General features: G+C 38.7%; 1 protein-coding gene across 2 annotated transcripts in view; it reads left to right on the plus strand.

The window, feature by feature from the left end:
- CLHC1 (clathrin heavy chain linker domain containing 1) overlaps positions 1 to 19,566 on the plus strand; it is a 45,462-nt gene that overhangs the window by 15,366 nt on the left and 10,530 nt on the right. For both annotated transcript variants that reach the window (XM_049784784.1, XM_049784785.1), the window contains 3 exons: positions 97 to 203; positions 12,360 to 12,534; positions 18,813 to 19,015. In XM_049784784.1, coding sequence (XP_049640741.1) covers positions 97 to 203; positions 12,360 to 12,534; positions 18,813 to 19,015 — 485 coding nt within the window. The remainder of the gene's footprint in view (positions 1 to 96; positions 204 to 12,359; positions 12,535 to 18,812; positions 19,016 to 19,566) is intronic.

Genomic DNA, 19,566 nt, shown 5'->3' on the forward strand with positions numbered 1-19,566 from the left:
GGTTAATATTATCTTGATTGGGGGCGGGGGCTTGGGTTTGGGTAATAATTTTTTCTTGTGTGCCCTTGAAATGCATAATGATTGCTGTGGTCATAGATTCAACGAATTGATGTCACTTGGTGAATATGAAAAGGCAGCTTATCTTACAGCCAACAGTCCTAGGAGAATTCTTCGAAACATTGGAACAATGGATAAATTTAAGGGTAAGCATTCCTTTCTGAAAGTGCTCTTGATAGAATAGAAATACTATTGAAGTAGAAGACCAAAGGTCTAGACTATAATTCAGTATCTATCTTATCAATATCCTTAGAATTTTTCCTCTCAGTAAACTCAAAATTGAGCTGCCATATGACCTAGTAATCCCTCTTTTGGGTATCCTCAGAACATAAAAATATTCATTAAAAATATATATATGCTTGAGGCCAGAGTGATAGCACAGAAGTAAGGTGTTTGCCTTGCATGCAGACAACACAGGACAGAGTTTGGTTCAAATTCCAGCATCCTATATGGTCCCCCAGCCTGCCGGGAGTGACTTCTGAGTATAGAGCCAGGAGTAACCCCTGAGTGTCGCCGGGTGTGACCCAAAAACCAAAAAAAAAAAAAAAAAAAGATATATGCACACCACTATTTATTGCAGCACTCAATAGAATAGCCAAGACTGGAATCAACCTAGATGTCCAACAGCAGACTAGTAGATTATGAAGATATGGTATATATAGATGTATGTATGTATATATGTATGTGTATATATATATACATACAATGGAATACTATATAGCTGTAAAGAATGATGCAAAACTGTATGAAGAAATGCAGTGGTCTAAATGGGAGTTGTCTAGAACACCTTGGCCCCAGAGGATAGCGAGGAAAAGGAAAGAAACTGAGTTTTTGAAGAGGAGAAACACAAATATGAAAGGATGGGAGGCAGGGGCCAAATGGTCTCAAATGGATTGGTAGTGTTAAAAAAGGACAGAACTAAATATCCAAGCCAAAGGCAACAATAATGAAATAAAGAGACCCAAACTTTCACAATCTAAACTTAAAATGGGCCTGTTATACTGGCAGGCTTGGAGGCAAGGGGTGTGGTTTGGGATGAACTTGGGGAACATTAGTGAAGAGAGGTGGACATTGGTGGTGGGATTGGCCTTGATTCATTGTATGTCTGAAACTCAATTATGCATGACTTTGTAAATCACAATGGTTTCAATAAAATAAAATCAAAGAAAAATATTTCCTCTTATTAAGGAGTTTATTAATTTTTTAATTAAATTATAAAATAAATGCACAAAAACATGTAGAAACATACTAATAGCTATGAATTCACCAAAAATAAATGTTATTTCATGGAATTTTACCTTTTAAAAAGTTTTTTTTATAACATCATATTTACAACAAATTGTACACATTTAAAGGGCATAATGTTTTTGTTAGTAGTGGGAGCTACTTCCTGCCAAGCTAGGGGGATTCTGGGACCATATCTTCTAGAGACAAATAGTCCTAGAGGGAGTTTAGGAATTATTTGTTTTGGGGGCACACCCTGACATACTAGGGGTTACTTCTGGTTCTGCACTCAGGAATTACTGCTAGCAATGCTCTGGGACCTTGTGGGATGCCATGAATTAAACCCAGGCCTATAGCTGATCACTAGTACACAACACCCTGTTTTAACACCTTGCTTTTACTAATCAATTCCTTTACCCTGTCTTCCCTAAACACAGAAGCACATACCCTGTTGTAATTTCTCTCACCTCCTACCCAATTGGCTGATACAAAGTCCAAACCCTACTCTCCCCTAATATAAATATCCATTTTCCACCTACAATAAATGAAGTTACTCCTTTGAAGTGGCTAGTGAATGCTCCTTTGTAAGTGTTCTACTTGCCTGAGATCCGACTTCACCAGTGACTTCTACATCCAGCGACTCTAACCTCACTCTACGTCTTGATCTGACTTTACCAGCGTCATTTACACAAGCAGACCATGTGTGAACCTTATCTATAACGTAAGCCTCTTGCCCCAATCCCAGGTCAATAGAGAGACTCGGGTCTGAAAGCAAACGCTGATGCAGAAAAAAGTCCACACACGGTTAAGGGGAGAAAACCAGTTCAGGAACTTCCACTCGCAAGCCTTCCACTCCTCAGAAGCAGTTGGCTCAGGCATGGAAAACTGAAACTGCAAACCATTTTTTTCCTGGTACCCTGGGTCTTTAATAGCAAGCGCCAGACCACACCCCGTGGTGGAGAACAGGTGGCCCAGTCCAAAGGATGCTTCCATCCAAACCGACCAGTGAGTAACAAACATGTCCTGAATAGGATGGAACCCAGTTAATCCATCACTCACCTGCTATACTCTTGCTTTGGCCTCAGAAGCTCAGGGCTTTACACATGCAAGGCATATATGCTCTACCAGTTGAGCTACATCTATGGCTCCCACAATTTTTTTTAAACTTTATTTAATTATTGATTGATTGGTTTGGGGAAACACCCAGCAGCACTCAGAGGTTACTCCTGGCTCTGCACACAGAAATCGCCCGTGGCAAGCTGGAGGACCAAATGAAATGCCTGGAATTGAACTGGGTCCCTCCCAGGTTGGCCGCATGCAAGGCAAATGTCCCAACCACTGTGCTATATCTCCGGCCTCTTGGCTCCCACAATTTAAATTTAACATGTAACACCACAGGCTACAGACATAATACAGGGGTTAGGGTGCTTGCTTTGTCTGTCTCTATCATCACATGTGGTCTTTCAAGCACTGACAGGATTCCTAAGCACAGAGCCAGGAATAGTTCTTGAAGTAGTACCAAATGGGTGTGCCCCAACTCCTTTGTACCCCCAGTAAAAACTTAAAAGAAAAAATAATGACCATTATCAAGACTCACAAAGAAAACTCTTTTTTGGGCCACACCCTGTGACGCTCAGGGGTTACTCCTGGCTATGCGCTCAGAAGTTGCTCCTGGCTTCTTGGGGGACCATATGGGACGCCGGGGGATCGAACCGCGGTCCGTCCTAGGCTAGCGCAGGCAAGGCAGGCACCTTACCTCCAGCGCCACCGCCCGGCCCCACAAAAAAAACTCTAATAAATTGAATCAGAAATGAAAGGTGGCATGTCACAACAGTTACTTACAGAAATTCAAAGGGTAGGGGCCGGAGCGGTGGCACAAATGGTAAGGCATCTGCCTTGCCCACGCTAGCCTAGGAGGGGCCACGGTTCAATTCCCCGTATGTTCCCCCAACCTAGGAGCGATTTCTGAGCGCATAGCCAGGAGTGACCCCTGAGCATCACCAGGTGTGGCCCCAAAACAAAAACAAACAAACAAGAAAAACACACACACACACAAAGAATATTTAAAGGGGTAATCAGAGAATACTTTGAGAATCTTTATGCTAAAAGAAAAAAATATTCAATCAAATGTTCCTTACCCCCCAACAAGCCTTTCCCACTGCTCCCTGCTCCTGTGTACCTGCTCAATGCAGCATCTTCCCCCAGTCACTATGGAAACTGATCTGTTTAAGCCACCATGGATTAGTTTGCATATTCTAAGCTTTTATATATATATGGAATCAAATAGTAGTTATTCTGTTTTAGTTTTTTTTAATCGAGTTACCACAAATTACAAAGTTTTTCATGATTGAACTTCAGGCAGGCAATGTTCTAAAACCATTGTACTTTACCCATGTCCATTTCTTTCCACCAATGTCTCCTGTCCCCACCCCCAACTTCATGCCTGTCACTTACTTTTATTCCGCTTTAGGAGCAGTGATTTATAGTGCTGTTCTGGTGTGCCATGAATATCAGGTACCTCTTTTCAGAACCATCTTCAGAATAGTCACTTTACTCCACCATATTAATCCAAGGTTTCGTCCTAGTGTTAAGTCCAGGAGAACGATTGCGCCGGTTCAAAGACACCACAGACCACAGTCTTCATGCAAAAAACAGGGGGTTTATTTTCTTACTACAGCATGCAGAGGGCTGCGCTAGAATCCAGCATAAGCCTAGAAACTACTGCCAGCCCTGAGCCATGAGCTTACAAGCTGTATATAGTATTTCAAACAATAGAAAGGTACAGTAGATTGATTGGCTTTAGAAGTACATGACATCTGGCATTTGCTCAATCACATTTTTGCAAGGTACAGGTGCAAGCTTACAGGGTTAACATGACCAGGTTAAAACCATGTAGGAACAGAAAGAAAGTTAAACTATAACTGGGTCTACACGTTCCCACAATTGTGAAGGTAGGGGAATGATTTAAGGCAGTCAGGAAACTCAGGGGAAACTTAAGTTCCCAGAATTGTGAAGGGGGGTAGGTATCAGGGCAGTTAGCAAATCCAGGGGAAACTTTTCCTTTACATCCCCCCCTTTTCTTTTTGTTTGATCTCTAATCCTAGAGATCTTGGGCTATTTGATTGAGTGCCTCATATTGTCTAACCTAATAATCATAAGGTCCTATAGTCAGTAATAGCAGCAGGAGCACAAGTGGGCCTGTAATGGCAGACATTAGAGTTGTTAGCCAGGGGGACTACTTGAACCAGGACTAAAACCAATTGTCTTGAACCCGGGATTTTTGTTCCCTTTCGTCTAGCCTCTTTTTAAGTATGTTCATGGATGCCTGTACAACCCCAGTGTTTTTGAGGGCCATGCATAGCCCACTTTCCTGTTAAAAGAGGAGATTTAACCCCCTTTTATTCTGGAGCACAACTTTTGACAGGGAAGTTAGCAAGTCTTTGAGAGCTTGAACTGAGGCTTTTATTTCTCTTAGGTCTTGCCTGACGGCTGTTTCAAGCTTACTGATTTGATCGGCCCCCCTTAAGAGCGCAGTTGTTCCTGTTTTAATTTCAGCAGCTAACCCCATCCCTAGGATGACTGCCAGGGTGAGGGAAACCAGTTCTCGAGGGTAGAGCAGCTACTAAACCTTGCCTTAAAGAAATCAGAATTATAATATAGCACTCTGGGCAGCTTCTGAATTAGCACACAATAATGGGAGGCCAGATTAAAAAACTTCAAGGGCAATGCAAGGCATTTCTTTTTATGCCCCCTTCCCCAGCTGCTCTTCAAAAAGTGTGATTCACTACAAATCTGGTTATCACGATCCAGTCCCAACTGGAAGAGAGCTTCCAGTATGCCTGACCAGTGGTTTCACAGTTCCATGCTGTCATCTGGTACAGTAGGTGATCTTCATTTTGCCCTGGTCCAGGAAGTTGAGTCAGATGGATATGCAGGGGGGGGGTCCTTTGAGGTCACCAGATAGTCTGTCCAGGCCACTGACCACCCGAGCTGTGGGCTTCTGAGAAGTATCTGAAAAAGACTTATGAAGAGGTTCCTGGGGGGGTTTTCACTTGTTCTGTATCTAAGGTCTTTTACACCTAGTGTGTAACAATTAATGATAACACAAGTTAAACAACAGAAATCAAAGCATCATAGCATTATTAACAAACAGCTCTGAATTATTTTTAGTTAGACTAATGTTTTGCATTTTATAATTTATGATCTGTTCCTGTACAATTAATGAGAATGCTTTCACCCATAGGTTACTTTACTTTAACTATAAAAATTATTTTTCTCTCCACCTCCACCCTGCACATTACCAGATATTTGAAAAAATTTTGGCTCTTTTCTTTGCATAAACACAATACTACTGGAGAAATCTCCATTTGGGGCACCCCCAATACTCACAGAGAATTTTTGAGGATAGGGTGGGGACACAGCAGGTTTGTCACGTTACAGTCACTTAGGCTAGGCTGATGTAAGAACGAGTTGGTTCTCGGATGGCTGTTGTCTTCTCACTCACTGCAGGATTTTCCTAGAGGTAGCCTGTTCCACTCCTCTTCAGGGTTGGAAGAGACTCTGACCTCAAGTCCTTTCTTGAGACTGAGAGTGAGGGTGAGAGTGGTCGTGGCCAGTTAGTGCAGGTTCAGAAATCTCCCATTTCCTTTTTTAGGCCATTTATCTTGATGTCTTCCTGGTTTTGTTAGCCAGATGCCTAAAAGTGCCTGCTTGTCACACCACCTCAAGCCTGATTATTTCCCCAAAAGAGGGCTTTGGGGTCCCCTTACTAATTTTAAGATTCCCTGTTTGCATGGGGATTATTCCTCATGCAGAGAGGAAATTTATTTGTTTGTATTTTATGCAAAGCAAATTGATGCCATGACATAAATATGGAACTAAAAGTGCTAAGGAGGAGAGAAAAAACAAATGTTACTTAATTTTGCACAGAAAATTCTAAACCTGATTATTGTCTGGAGGCTTTTACAATACGATTTTTTATATTATTATTAATTCTTTAAACCATGACTATATTCATAAAGTTCCTTGTGATACACTTATTAATATTTTTGGCAGCAAATAAATTTACGTACAGAGAGTAGAAGTTTGCTTATTCTTCTGGACTCAGCTTAAAGCAGAAAACATATTAGACACCAGCAATTTATATTTTACAAAATTTTCTGGCAGACTTTAGACTTTTAAAAAATTTACAATTAACAATTACTATATTTTTAAACACCTTTAAACTGAACCTCAATATTTTAAATTCTTGATTATTTTCTTTTAAAACCTTTATATATATATTTTTAGGTGTTTATAATACCTTATTATTATTTCATTTTTACCCAACAACATGTGAACACTATAACATGGTTTAAAACATTCGAACTTTTTTTTTTTTTTGCACAAAACATTGGATAATTCCTGAGTTAGAGGCATTTTAATAATAATAATAATAATAATAATAAAAATAATAAAATAATCCGACTTAATTTGATAGTTTCTTTCTTAGTACACCTCCTTAGTTTTTTTTTTTTTACACATTTTTACATTTTTTCTTTTTAAATTCACTTTACAAATAGTACACTTTCTTCAGTTTTACCAACTGGCTACTTTTTCTCAGAGTTTTTTTTTTTTTTTCCCAGTATTAAATTTATATTTTTTTCATTTTGCATAACCACATATTTTCCTACATAAATAATATTTGATAAGACTTTTAATTGAAACATTAAACAAATTTTTAAAAGCTATGCTTTCATATGTATTTCATGTTAAAATTCCTATATGCCAGATTTGACAAAATTTTTAGATCAAAGCAAAACATAAATTTTTTTAAAAGTATTTTAAATTTACAATTTAGAGAAGTTATAGTTCTTAAAGTCTGTTCCTTTCTTTTACTGCAAATATACCCTGTTTATTGATTAAAATGCCAAATTTATGACAGTGTTCAGAACATATTATATCTTAAATTCCAGTTACCAAGTTACTTAGGCTTTACAAGATGCAACTTCAGCAAATGAGAGGTAGGTATCGTAACCATTCAAGCACTACAGTATAACTTAAGTTATAAAAACCTTTGAGATATTAAATATGACTAATTTTACTTCAATTTTAAAAGGTCTGCACTTTATACAAATACCTAAAACTTTTATTTCTTTTATTTTTCCCAATTAGAAGACAAATTGCTAGAATTACTTTTATCTGACAGGACCAAGTTTTTCTCTATTACACTTAGTAAAGACAATCTAGGCATTTTTACATTAAGACCTTAAAACCACATTAAATTTCATATTGTTATTTAGATTTAGTTATTTCAACAATATTAAGCGGTCACAAGATTAACATTATCAAAATGCTAACCACAACATTTTTTACACAGTTTTGGCCTCTTAAAATTAATATTATTTTTAACAGAAATAGAAATACAAAAATTTGTATTATTCCCACATTACAATGCTGTTGGAACCTGTCTCTGAACTGATTGATAATTTCTTAGAGTGAGTGAAATTCCTTATGGCAGGTGGCATTTTCCAGTCTGTATTTGAACTTAGTTTCATCAGAAAAGTTAATTACAATAATTTGCAACATTTTCCCACCAAATTATTTATTCTAAGAAACCTTTAAGTCAGAGGAATTTTTCAAAGAGATTTAAAGACCCAATTTTTCCTTTTGGACTTCCAGCCACTTCCAATTTCTTTTTTTGATATGTAAACCAGGGAGGGGAGGGAGTTTGGTAAGTTTCCCTTTCTTGGATAAGCTCCAGTAAATAATTTTTTTAACTGACTAATTTCTTAGCTTCCCAGCCAGAAGCAACAAGACGGCAGCTCTCAAGATTTTTCTGATTTTTACCTTTTTGGCTGAGGTGTTTAGTCACAAAGTCCAGCCCCTCAGGACAAATTTAAGTCCTGCTGGCCAGCAAAGAGGCAGAGTTTGCGACCACCACCTTGCCCTGTCCCTAACAGAGTTTGCCTTGAAATACAAAAACACAACGAAACAGAAAATAACAAGGAAGTATAGAAATTGCCACTTAACACCAATTTTTGCACCTCTGGGAAGTTCGCCAGCAAGAGACCTTGGACTGAGCAGTTTGAGCCTGCTCCGTGGTTGACTGAGAAAAGGCAATAGATAATAACAATCAAGAAATCAATTATCACACAGATTCCCCACACATTCTGCCAAGCACTTCACCACTCACACTGACCGGTCTTCACTCTCACTTTAAAATTTACAAATTTCTTTTGCTCTCTGGGCCATGCCCAATGAACTCCACACCTCTCCAGGACTGGGAGGGATTTTTAACTTCCAGTTTTGAAGAGAGAGATAAGAGAAAATGAACCAGAGAAGTGGAAAGCCAAAAAATAAAACCAAAACTAAAAATGAGATCAAAATGAAATCAAACCAACCTGAAGGATCTGCGAAGGGCTCACGCCCACTTTGGAAAGCCCGGCTGGGACTTGCACTGATCCTTGGAGCTCCGTGGAGTCTCCTATGTTTGGAGCCAAGATTTCTGTTCCCTGCCGAGGAGGCTTCACCCAACCTCCTCCCTGATGAGAAGGGCCCCTCTGGCCACTTCTCCCTAGGGCTCCTTAATAAAACAAGTCACACAAGACAAGGAGAAACAACTCACACAAAACAGTAACAGACAGACAGACAAACAGAATCTGACCTAGGTCCCGATACTTGGGCAGTTTACAAATGTATACCCCACTAAGGGTCATACATACAGAAGGGCTCCCGAGCATCCTCGGGATCCCCAAACCTCACTGAGGCGTCCCTCAGATCTGTGACCTGCGGCCCTCTAGACACGTCTGTCAGCCGCCACCGAGAACCCTCACGGGCTCGTACGGCAGTCACACTGCCCACACCAAGTGCACATTTTACCTCCTAGGCGCCGGTGTTCTCAAAACCCCGAGGTGAAGCGTTGATGTCCCTGAACAGGCGTGAATATCTCGCTGGGGCCTCCAATGTTAAGTCCAGGAGAATGATGCGCCGTTCAAAGACACCAAGACCACAGTCTCATGCAAAAACAGGGGGTTTATTTTCTTACAAGCATGCAGGGGCTGCGCTAGAATCCAGCATAAGCTAGAAACTGCCAGCCCTGAGCCATGAGCTTACAAGCTGTATATAGTATTTCAAACAATAGAAAGGTACAGTAGATTGATTGGCTTTAGGAAGTACATGACATCTGGCATTTGCTCAATCACATTTTTGCAAGGTACAGGTGCAAGCTTACAGGGTTAACATGACCAGGTTAAAACCATGTAGGAACAGAAAGAAAGTTAAACTATAACTGGGTCTACACGTTCCCACAATTGTGAAGGTAGGGGAATGATTTAAGGCGGTCAGGAAACTCAGGGGAAACTTAAGTTCCCAGAATTGTGAAGGGGGGTAGGTATCAGGGCAGTTAGCAAATCCAGGGGAAACTTTTCCTTTACACTAGGATCTGTGCAAAAACCGCGACCACTAATCATAGAAGACTGATTACAACAACAGTGATGGAACAGAACATCTAGAACTATAAAGAAAGACTCTGGGCCCGGAGAGATAGCACAGCGGCGTTTGCCTTGCAGCCGATCCAGGACCAAAGGTGTTTGGTTCGAATCCCGGTGTCCCATATGGTCCCCCGTGCCTGCCAGGAGCTATTTCTGAGCAGACAGCCAGGAGCAAGGCTGGGTGTGGCCCAAAAACCAAAAAAAAAAAAAAAAAAAAAAAAAGACTCTATCCTAGGCTTTGTCCTATGACCTGTGCAAATACCAAGATTTCTAGTTACAGAGGCCTGATTTTATCATCCACAACTAAGTGGAAAGTTTCCTAGCACCATAAAAAGACCTTGGGTGAGAAAATGAGCATGTATGAAGCCTGTAGTTCCCATGACAGTATGCTTTAAGAGGGAGAAATCCTGTATCTCTCTTTTTTTTTTATCCTGTATCTCTTAAGCCAAGGAAATTCCCTTTCTAATTTCCCCAATATTTACTGTGCCTATGCAAAAAGAAAAAAAAAAGACCCAAGACCTTGCCTCCTTCCTTTTTTTTTTTTTTTGTTCTAGTGGTTATTATTTGGTTATTGTTTTTTCATTGCTGTTTTGTTTTTTTGTTTATGTTTTTGTTATGTCTTTCTTGTTTTTTCTTTCTTATTTTGAATTGATATTTATGACTTCTAGTTGAACTCCTAGGTGTTTTTTTCTTTTTTTTTCTTTTCTTTTTTTCAAATAGAAACACATAACTTGAATCATCTTGTTCTGCTTCATAAATTGAGGGGGGAAATGGATGGTCCCAGAACCAAACAGTCATATGAACATTGAGTAGAAATAAAAAATGATCAGACTTAAACACCAAACCCAAAGTTAATGACAACAGAATCGATACCCAATCTACAACAAGCGAGAGGGAACCAGTTATACTTGCAGTCCAGGGGGCAAAGGAGGGAGATATGGGAGGCAATGCCCCTGATTTATTGTCACTATGTACCTTAATTATTACTGTGAAATATTTGTAATTCACTTTGTTCACAATAAAAATTAAAACAAAAATAAAATAAAAACAAAAAGAACTGTGCATCTTATGGTCTGGTGAGTCTTATAGACCAAAAAATATGGTAAGTTGATTTCAAAGTACTTGATTTTCTGAGGCATAATTGTGAGTGGAATTGTTTTTTAAAATATCTCCTTATTCTTGGTATATAGAAAAGCCATGGACTTTTGCAGATTAATTTTGTAACCTGCAACTATATAAATCTATTGTTTCTAGAGGCTTTTTAGTAGTCTAAATTTTCTAAATATAATATGTCGCTGCACAGTGAGAGCTTGATTTCTTCCTTTCCTATAAGATTCCCTTATATCTTTTCTTGCCTAATTGCTATATCAAGTATTTCAATATTATTTTGATTAGAAGTTGCACAAGTGAGCAAACTCATCTTGTTTCAATATCTTAGAGAAAAGGCTTTTAATGTTTCCCCATTGAATATAATGTTTGCCCTTTGATCATATTATTTTTTTCTTTGATTTTCTTTCTCTTCCTTCCTTCCTTCCTTCCTTCCTTCCTTCCTTCCTTCCTTCCTTCCTTCCTTCCTTCCTTCCTTCCTTCCTTCCTTCCTTCCTTCCTTCCTTCCTTCCTTCCTTCCTTCCTTCCTTCCTTCCTTCCTTCCTTCCTTCCTTCCTTCCTTCCTTCCTTCCTTCCTTCCTTCCTTCCTTCCTTCCTTCCTTCCTTCCTTTCTTTCTTTCTTTCTTTCTTTCTTTCTTTCTTTCTTCTTTTGTTTTTGTTTTTGGGCCACACCTGGATGCTCAGGGGTTACTCCTGGCTATGCACTCAGAAATCACTCCTGACTTGGGGACTATATGGGACACCCGGAAATCGAACCATGGTCCATCCTGGTTCACATGCAAGGCAGACGCCCTACCGCTGCACCACCACTCTGGCCCCTTATTTTTTCTTTTATTGATACAGTTTATTATGTTATTAATTTTCTATGTTAAGCCATTTTTACATCTATGGAGTAAATCCTACTTGGTCATGATGAATTGTTTGATTCTATTTGCTAGTATTGTGTTGAGGATCTTTGCATCTGTGTTCATCAAGCATATCAACCTATAATTCTCTCTGTTTTCACGTGGAGTATAATATTGGGTCATTGTTCATTATATAAATTTAAACATAAGCAAATTTTAATTTAAATTTTAATTGTGCATTTTATTTAAAATTATTATTATTTGCAGTGTCAGGTATCAAAAGTGTATCTAAAAAGTTATCAAAAAGAAGTGTCAGGGGCTAGAGAGATAGCATGGAGATAAGGCATTTACCTTGCATGCAGAAGGATGGTGGTTCGAATCCCAGCATCCCATATGGTCCCCCTGAGCCTGACAGGAGTGATTTCTGAGCATAGAGCCAGGAGTAACCCCTGAGCATTGCTGGATGTGACCCAAAAACCAAAATAAAAAAAGTGTCAGGTGTCAAAGTGTGTAGTTTAACTCTGAGCCACATTACCACTTAGCCCTAAATATATAAAATTAGATAAACATTTTCAAAAAATAAAATAATTAATATAGTAATATAAAGCAATAAAAATGAAGTGTCTGACTCAAAAAAATTCTCTTTTTTCTGTAGATGTTGGACGAATTAAAGGAAAGCCTTTCCCATTACTCTTATTCTTTGAGGCCATCTTTAGCACAAGTCATGCTTTTAAAAGCCCTGTTGATGAAGAACTAACACTGGAAGGAATCAAATGTGGATTATCAGAACAACGCTTAGATTTAGTTATCAACTGGGTCACCCAGGAAAAGTAAGCAAAATTATACTTTCAGTTTAATTTTGATATTGGTTAATAAAGTTATTATTTTAATAGTTTTCTTTTTAATATGCTATCTGAACACTTATTTCATATCCTTTTTGCAATTAACCCATCAAAAAGTTTTGATTAAGTTTACTCCAGTGAGATAGTAGTCTCTCTAGTCCAAGTCAAGGGGCTTGCCTTGCACATAAGACTATGCAAGTTTAGGGCTGGAGCGATAGCACAATGGCAGGGCATTTGCATTGCACTCTGCCGACCCAGGACAGACCCAGTTTCAATGCCCGGCATCCCATATGGTCCCCGAGTCTACCAGGAGCAATTTCTGAGATCAGAGCTAAGAGTAACCCTCAGTGCTGCCAGGTGTGGTAAACAAACAAACAAACAAACAAACACCCTTTGCAAGTCTGATTCCTGACACTCCATTTTCCCTCAAGCACTGCTGAGAGAAAACCACGAGCATAATAAAGCTAGTACTCATCAAGCACTGCTGAAACTTTCCTCTCCTTTCATACCCTAAATATATGTATTTATTAGTCATTCATGGAGTAATTGGGTCTTGACACACTGAGTCTGTTTGTTCACTGTAGTTTATAAGACAGGCCATAACCACAAAAATATGGGTAGAAGTTGATCAGTAAGGCTTGAAAAGGATTGATCAGTATCAAGCTGATAGGAAGAATATGGTTCCAGACAGCCTGTGTATATATGTAAAAGAGAAACCCAGGAGACAACGAATAAACAGAAAGTTTACATACAGACCAACAATAACAGGAAGAATGTGACTTTAAAGCAGAATAGGGAAGTCTTATCCATGCTAAACAAGGACGTGGCTTCATGCAAATCTAACTTTGGTCTACTTTATAGACCGATGACTTCATAGTATAATTGACACATACTGCAGAGTTATACTCCCATGAGGCAAGTGGTAAGCTCTTTCTACTGAATAGGCCACCTCTCTGTTATCTGCCTTAGCAGATGAGAATACATATATTTCTAGGCACATTAACTTTTACTAGCCAAGAAAAATTCAGTATAGGAGATATCTGTGAGCCACTGGCCATTAGCAGCTAGAGAAAATTATATTGGCTCAAATATATATTTTTGTTTGTTTAATTGGGTTATTTTTGTTTTGCTTTACTTTGATTTTTGTTTTTGTTTTTTGGGTCATTCAGCAGCATTCAGGGGTTACTCCTGGCTCTGCACTCAGAAATCGCTCCTGGCAGGCATGGGGGACCATATGGGATGCCGGGATTCAAACCACCATTCATCCTGAATCTGCTGCATGCAAAGCAAATGCCCTACCACTGTGCTATCTCCGACCCCTGTTTTTTGTTTTTTGTTTTTTGTTTTTAAATCACCAGGAATATGTTCAGTGGTACTCAGGACAAATTTCTGGCTCTGTGCTCAGAGGTCAATCCTAGGGGGGCTCAGGGGATGATATGGGATGCCAGGGAGTGAACTTTGGTCAGTTGCATGCAAGGCAAGCTCCCTAACCATTGTACTATCTCTCCAGTTCTCAAAAAGTTTTGAATGGGAGATCACAACAGCATCTACTTTAGTCAGCTATTTACACAATACTGGTCTGTTTGCTTCTCTCATCAACTTACTTCTAGGAACAAGTTCTTCAGTGTTCTATAGCCATTATTTTATGAAACTTGTAAGATTTTCCTTTTTCCAGGTCAGTTCATTGAACTGATCATGAACTATTTCATATTGAACTATTATGACTCCTGTTACTACAAGTGATTCTAAAACTGTAATTGTCTTTTGAAACTTTATTGATGCATACTTTTTCTTTACAAAATAAGATATACATATTTTAAATGTATAATTTGATGAGTTTTATTTTATTTTTACTATTAAAATAGTTTAGAGGTAGTATGGTTACAAGAGTCTTAATGTTTGGGGCCAGAGAGATAGCACAGCAGTAAGGCATTTGCGTTGCATACAGAAGGTCGGTGGTTCAAACCCTGGCATCCTATATGGTCCCCCGAGCCTGCTGGGGGGCAATTTCTGAGCGTAGAGCCAGGAGTAGCTTCTGAGCACTGCCAGTGTGACCCAAAACCAGAAAAAAAAAGAATCTTAATGTTTATAGTTTTTATGCATACAGTTATTGCCAAAGTGCCCATTCCCTTTTATACTGACTAGTTATCTCTAGTCTGTCTCTTTGTTTTTATTTGGTATGTTTGGGGGGTTTTTTTGTTTGTTTGTTTGCTTATTTGTTTGCTTGGTTTTGTTTTTGTCTCTGAGATTACTCCTGGCTCTGCTTTCAGGAATCAATTCTGGCAGTCTCAGAGGACTATATGGGATGTTGGGGATTAAACCTGGTTCATCTGCATGCAAACATCCTACTACTATACTAACTCTCTGGCCCCTTTAGTCTTTTTTCTTTATTTCTACACTGCTTGGTAATTTCAATTTTATAATCCAAGGCCAAGGGTTTAGCATTGTTTGAAATTGTCTTCTTCCTTGCTTAATTTCTTTATATACATGGTCAAGTAAGGTATATATCTTCTTCCCTTTAACTTATTTTGCTTAATATGCTACCCTCCAGTTCCATCAAAGTTGCATACACTGAAAAAATTGTTTTATTATCTTTATTTTTCAAAAATATTTTTATTAAGGCACTATAATTTACAAAGTTATTCATAGTTGAGTTTGAGGCACATATTGATCTATCAGTTCCAATCTCTACCAGTGCCAACTTTTCTTTACCAGTGTTCCCAGGTTCACTCCCACTGCCTAGGCTCCTTATTTGATATGGGAGACACACCTGAAAATACTCAAGGGTAACTACTGGCTCTCTATTCAGAAACCATGCCTTGTAGAACTTGGGGGACCCTCTATGATGACAGGACTTCCTTACCTGCTGTACTATCTAATTCGGACTTGATAAGCACATTTTTATGTTTGGTTGTTGTAATTTGTATCTCATTCTTTCAATATTATTTTTTTAGTGGATTGGATATAGAACTATATTACCCCTCCACACCACCAATGTACCCAAGACTCTTGATCCCTGCCCCCTGTTGTTTGCTTTCTGCCTTCTCTCATTTCTTTATACCATGCATTGCTTCACCATTTAGTCTATACACTACAGATAAGTGAGATCATCCTTTGTTGTTTGTTCTTCTGACTTACTTCACTTAAAACAATATATTCCAGTTCCATCCAAATTGTGGCAATTGGAATGATTCCATTGTTCCTTGTAGCTGCATAATATTCCATTTTATATATAGTTATATTACACATTCATAATCCACTTATCTCTCATTGGATTGAAGGATGATTCCATATTCTAACAGTTGTGTTAAGCGCTGCAATAATGCTATGAATGTGTCCTTCTGAATAAATGTTTTTGTGTCCTAGGGCTGGATACCAGAAGTGATATTAGGAGATATATCCAATTCAAAAGAAATATTAAGAGAATAGAAGGAAGGGGTGAAAGGCAGAAAACCTCTTGTGGTATGAGAGATTTCTAGAGCAGGATTCTCATTAATAATTAAAAAAATTGACATACAGCTAATGTACATATTTAAGCTACACAAGGCAAATCTTTAATATACATGCTCATAAAATAATAACAATCAAAACAACAAATATGCACCATCTTCAAATGTTTCCTTAAATTCTATGGATTGTTTTCTCTTCAATTTCATTACCTGACTTCTCCTGTCCCCCATCTACAAACAGTTACTTGTTTTTTCTTTTTTTTTTTTTTTTTTTGGTTTTTGGGCCACACCCGTTTGACGCTCAGGGGTTACTCCTGGCTATGTGCTCAGAAATCGCCCCTGGCTTGGGGGGACCATATGGGACGCCGGGGGATCGAACCACGGTCCTGATCCTTGGCTAGCGCTTGCAAGGCAGACACCTTACCTCTAGCGCCACCTTCCCGGCCCCTACTTGTTTTTTCAATCACTTATTTTGATATATCACTTACACATTTTCTAGGAAGAAGTATATTGATAGTACAGATGGTTTGCTTCTATTGTAACAAAGGGCTAGAGAGATGGTGCAGTGTAGAATAAAGTGTAGGGTAGAGCACTTGCCTTACCTATGGCTTTCTTAGGTTCAATTCCTGGCATTCTGCATGGTCCCTCACACACCATCAGAAATAATTCCTGTGTGCAGAGTCAGTAATAACCCCTGAACATTGCCAGGTGTGGCCTACACCCCTCCAAAAGAAAATATGACAAGTGAAATCTCTTTAATTGAGCCAGCTCAAAAGAAACTGCTTCTTTAATTTCTTGTAATAGGCATAATTAGGTACCACCACCACCCCTTCTTTCTTTTTTTTATTTTAATTTTATTGAAACTATTGTGATTTACAAAGTACTTCATAGTTGGATTTAGACATACAATGCATCAGGGCCAGTCTCACCACCAGGATCCACCTCCCTCCACCACAATGCTCTCCGAGTACATTCCATACCACTTCTTTGTCCCCCCCACCCCCCTCAGCCTGTCAGTATAGGTGTAGATTGTGAAAGTTTGGGTCTTGATTCCATTTTTGCTGCCTTTGACTTAGACATGTAGTTTTGTCCTTTTTTAACATTACCGATGCACCTAAGACCACTTGGCCCCTGGTCTCCATCCTTTCAAATTTGTGTTTCTCCTCTTCCACTCAGCATTTTTTCCCTCTCCTCTCTATACTCTGGGGCCAACTTCCTTTTTCTTATAAGTCTAAAATAAAATTTTACAGTAACACTAGTCTGTTTTTTTTTATCACAAATACTTTCATGCTCTGTCAATAATTTAAATGTAAAATGTATTGGTTATTTCCCCTCACTCTTGTTATTGTGATGACCAGTAATTAGATTCACTTGGCTGCAGTACATACATAGTTTAGTAGTGGTGTTCATATGCACTTTGGTCACATTGTGCTTTTATAATAATTAGTTGTGGTTTACTAGAGATTGTACACTTTGTTGTTGAGCTAAGGAATACAAGATACCACTAAGGTTGTACTTAGGGTGGTACAAAGAATGAGACATCTATATTTATGCATGTAATACATTCTATCACTGACATGTATACTAATATAAATATACATTTATGTATAAATATATTTTTGAGCTCCTGTTAACCAACATTCAGTAAATTCTCTTTTTTCTTTAGTTTTTGAGCCAGTTCTGGTGGTACTCAGGACTACTTTTGTAGCTGCACTCTGGTCACTCTTAGTGGATCTTGGGGGACAATACTGTATACTAGGATTAAATCCATATTGGCAAGGCAAACACCATTAAATTTTTATATGATACAATATATAAAATTTAGATACCTCTGAAAACATTGCAAGCCATCTATTATATGCCTCTTGTTTACTTTGTAATCTAATTATTTGTTTCTTTATTTTGGATTTTTCTTGGGGGGAAATCACATTTGGTGATGTTCTAAGCTTATTCATGGTTTTGTGCTCAGGGATCATTCATGGTAATGGCTAGGAGACCATAAGTGATGCTGGGAATTGAACCAGAGTCATCCTAGTGTAAGGCAAGCACCTTATCTTTTTACCATCTTTCTGGCCCTACCTTGTAATTTTTTTTTTTTTATCTTACCAGTCTTTTTTTTTTTTTTTTTTTTTTTTTTTTTTTGGTTTTTGGGCCACACCCGTTTGATGCTCAGGGGTTACTCCTGGCTATGTGCTCAGAAATCGCCCCTGGCTTGGGGGGACCATATGGGACGCCGGGGGATCGAACCGCGGTCCGTTCCTTGGTAGCGCTTACAAGGCAGACACCTTATCTCTAGCGCCACCTTCCCGGCCCTATCTTACCAGTCTTTTCAGGAAAGTTTTAACCTTGTTTGTAGATTTTATAAGACTTGGGCTTAGCTTCCTCAAATGACCTCCTCCAAAGGATTATCTAATGATTGTTGCTGTTCTAGCTGTTAAATCTTGTGTTTGTTTGTTTTCTTTCTTTTTTGGTGGGGGTTTGGGGAGTTTTTGTTTTTTGGGGCCACACCTACCAGCCCTCAGGGGTTACTCCTGACTCTGCTCTCCGTAATCAATCCTGGCTTCGGGTGCCAGAGATTGAACTCAGGTCCATCGTGGGTCAGCCGAGTGCAAGGCAAATGCCTTACCACTGTGCCACCACTTGACTTCTTTTTTTTTTCTTTTTTCCCCCCACATCCCTATTTGTTTTTCTTATACCAATTGCCTATTAACTTGACATTCTAATAGACAAAACCAATTCAATGTGCTGAATTTTCACATATTATATTCTCATCCACTCAAAAAATTTCTGTGTGTATTATTGATCTACTTGATTTAGGTTGACACTTTCTGAGAAGGCTGGAGATGAGATTTATGATTACGGGGAGCATAAAATTAGCAGTAAGACCAAGTGCTTGGCTTTAGCTCAAACTGTCTACAATGAGTGTGGCTTGTATAAGAAAGCTCTTCTTTGCCTGTGTAAACAGGGTCAAATTCATGAGGCCTTAGATCAAATACAACAAGTTAAGGACTTCACTTCTGGTAAGTAAAAATATGCTTCCAATTTTTTGTTTGCCTTTTGTTATTGTTTGGTGCCAAGGATTGAACCCAGAGTCTCTCACATGCAAAACAGGTCCTCTATGGTGAAGTATATCTTTTGCCCCCTTTAAGAAAAGCCTACTTTAGCTCTGGGAATGTGGCCCAACAGTTGCCACCACCTTAGCCCAATCCCAGTAAATGAAAACCTATTTTTGTAGGTATGCTTATATTCTGGGCCTTAAATATAAAAGCTTCTATTATTTAGAATGCAGGCAATAGTTTTGTTATTGGGGTAGTTGTATTCTGGATTGGTTTTTTTTTTTTTTTTTGTTATTTTATTTTAGGATAGAGGGGCTTACACACGGTAGTGTTCAGGGGTCATTCCTGTCTGTGATCAGCAATCACTTCTGGTGTTTAGGGGATCATATGTTATGCTAAGGGATCATATGAGTCTTCTGTGTCCGAGGCAAGTGCCTTAATTCCTGGTCCAAAACTGGCAATATTTTGGATTTGCATTATATAACATCTGTTTTACACTTATTGTTAAATTTAAA

Source organism: Suncus etruscus, chromosome 12 (genome assembly GCF_024139225.1).
Source record: "Suncus etruscus isolate mSunEtr1 chromosome 12, mSunEtr1.pri.cur, whole genome shotgun sequence".
NCBI lineage: Eukaryota > Metazoa > Chordata > Mammalia > Eulipotyphla > Soricidae > Suncus > Suncus etruscus.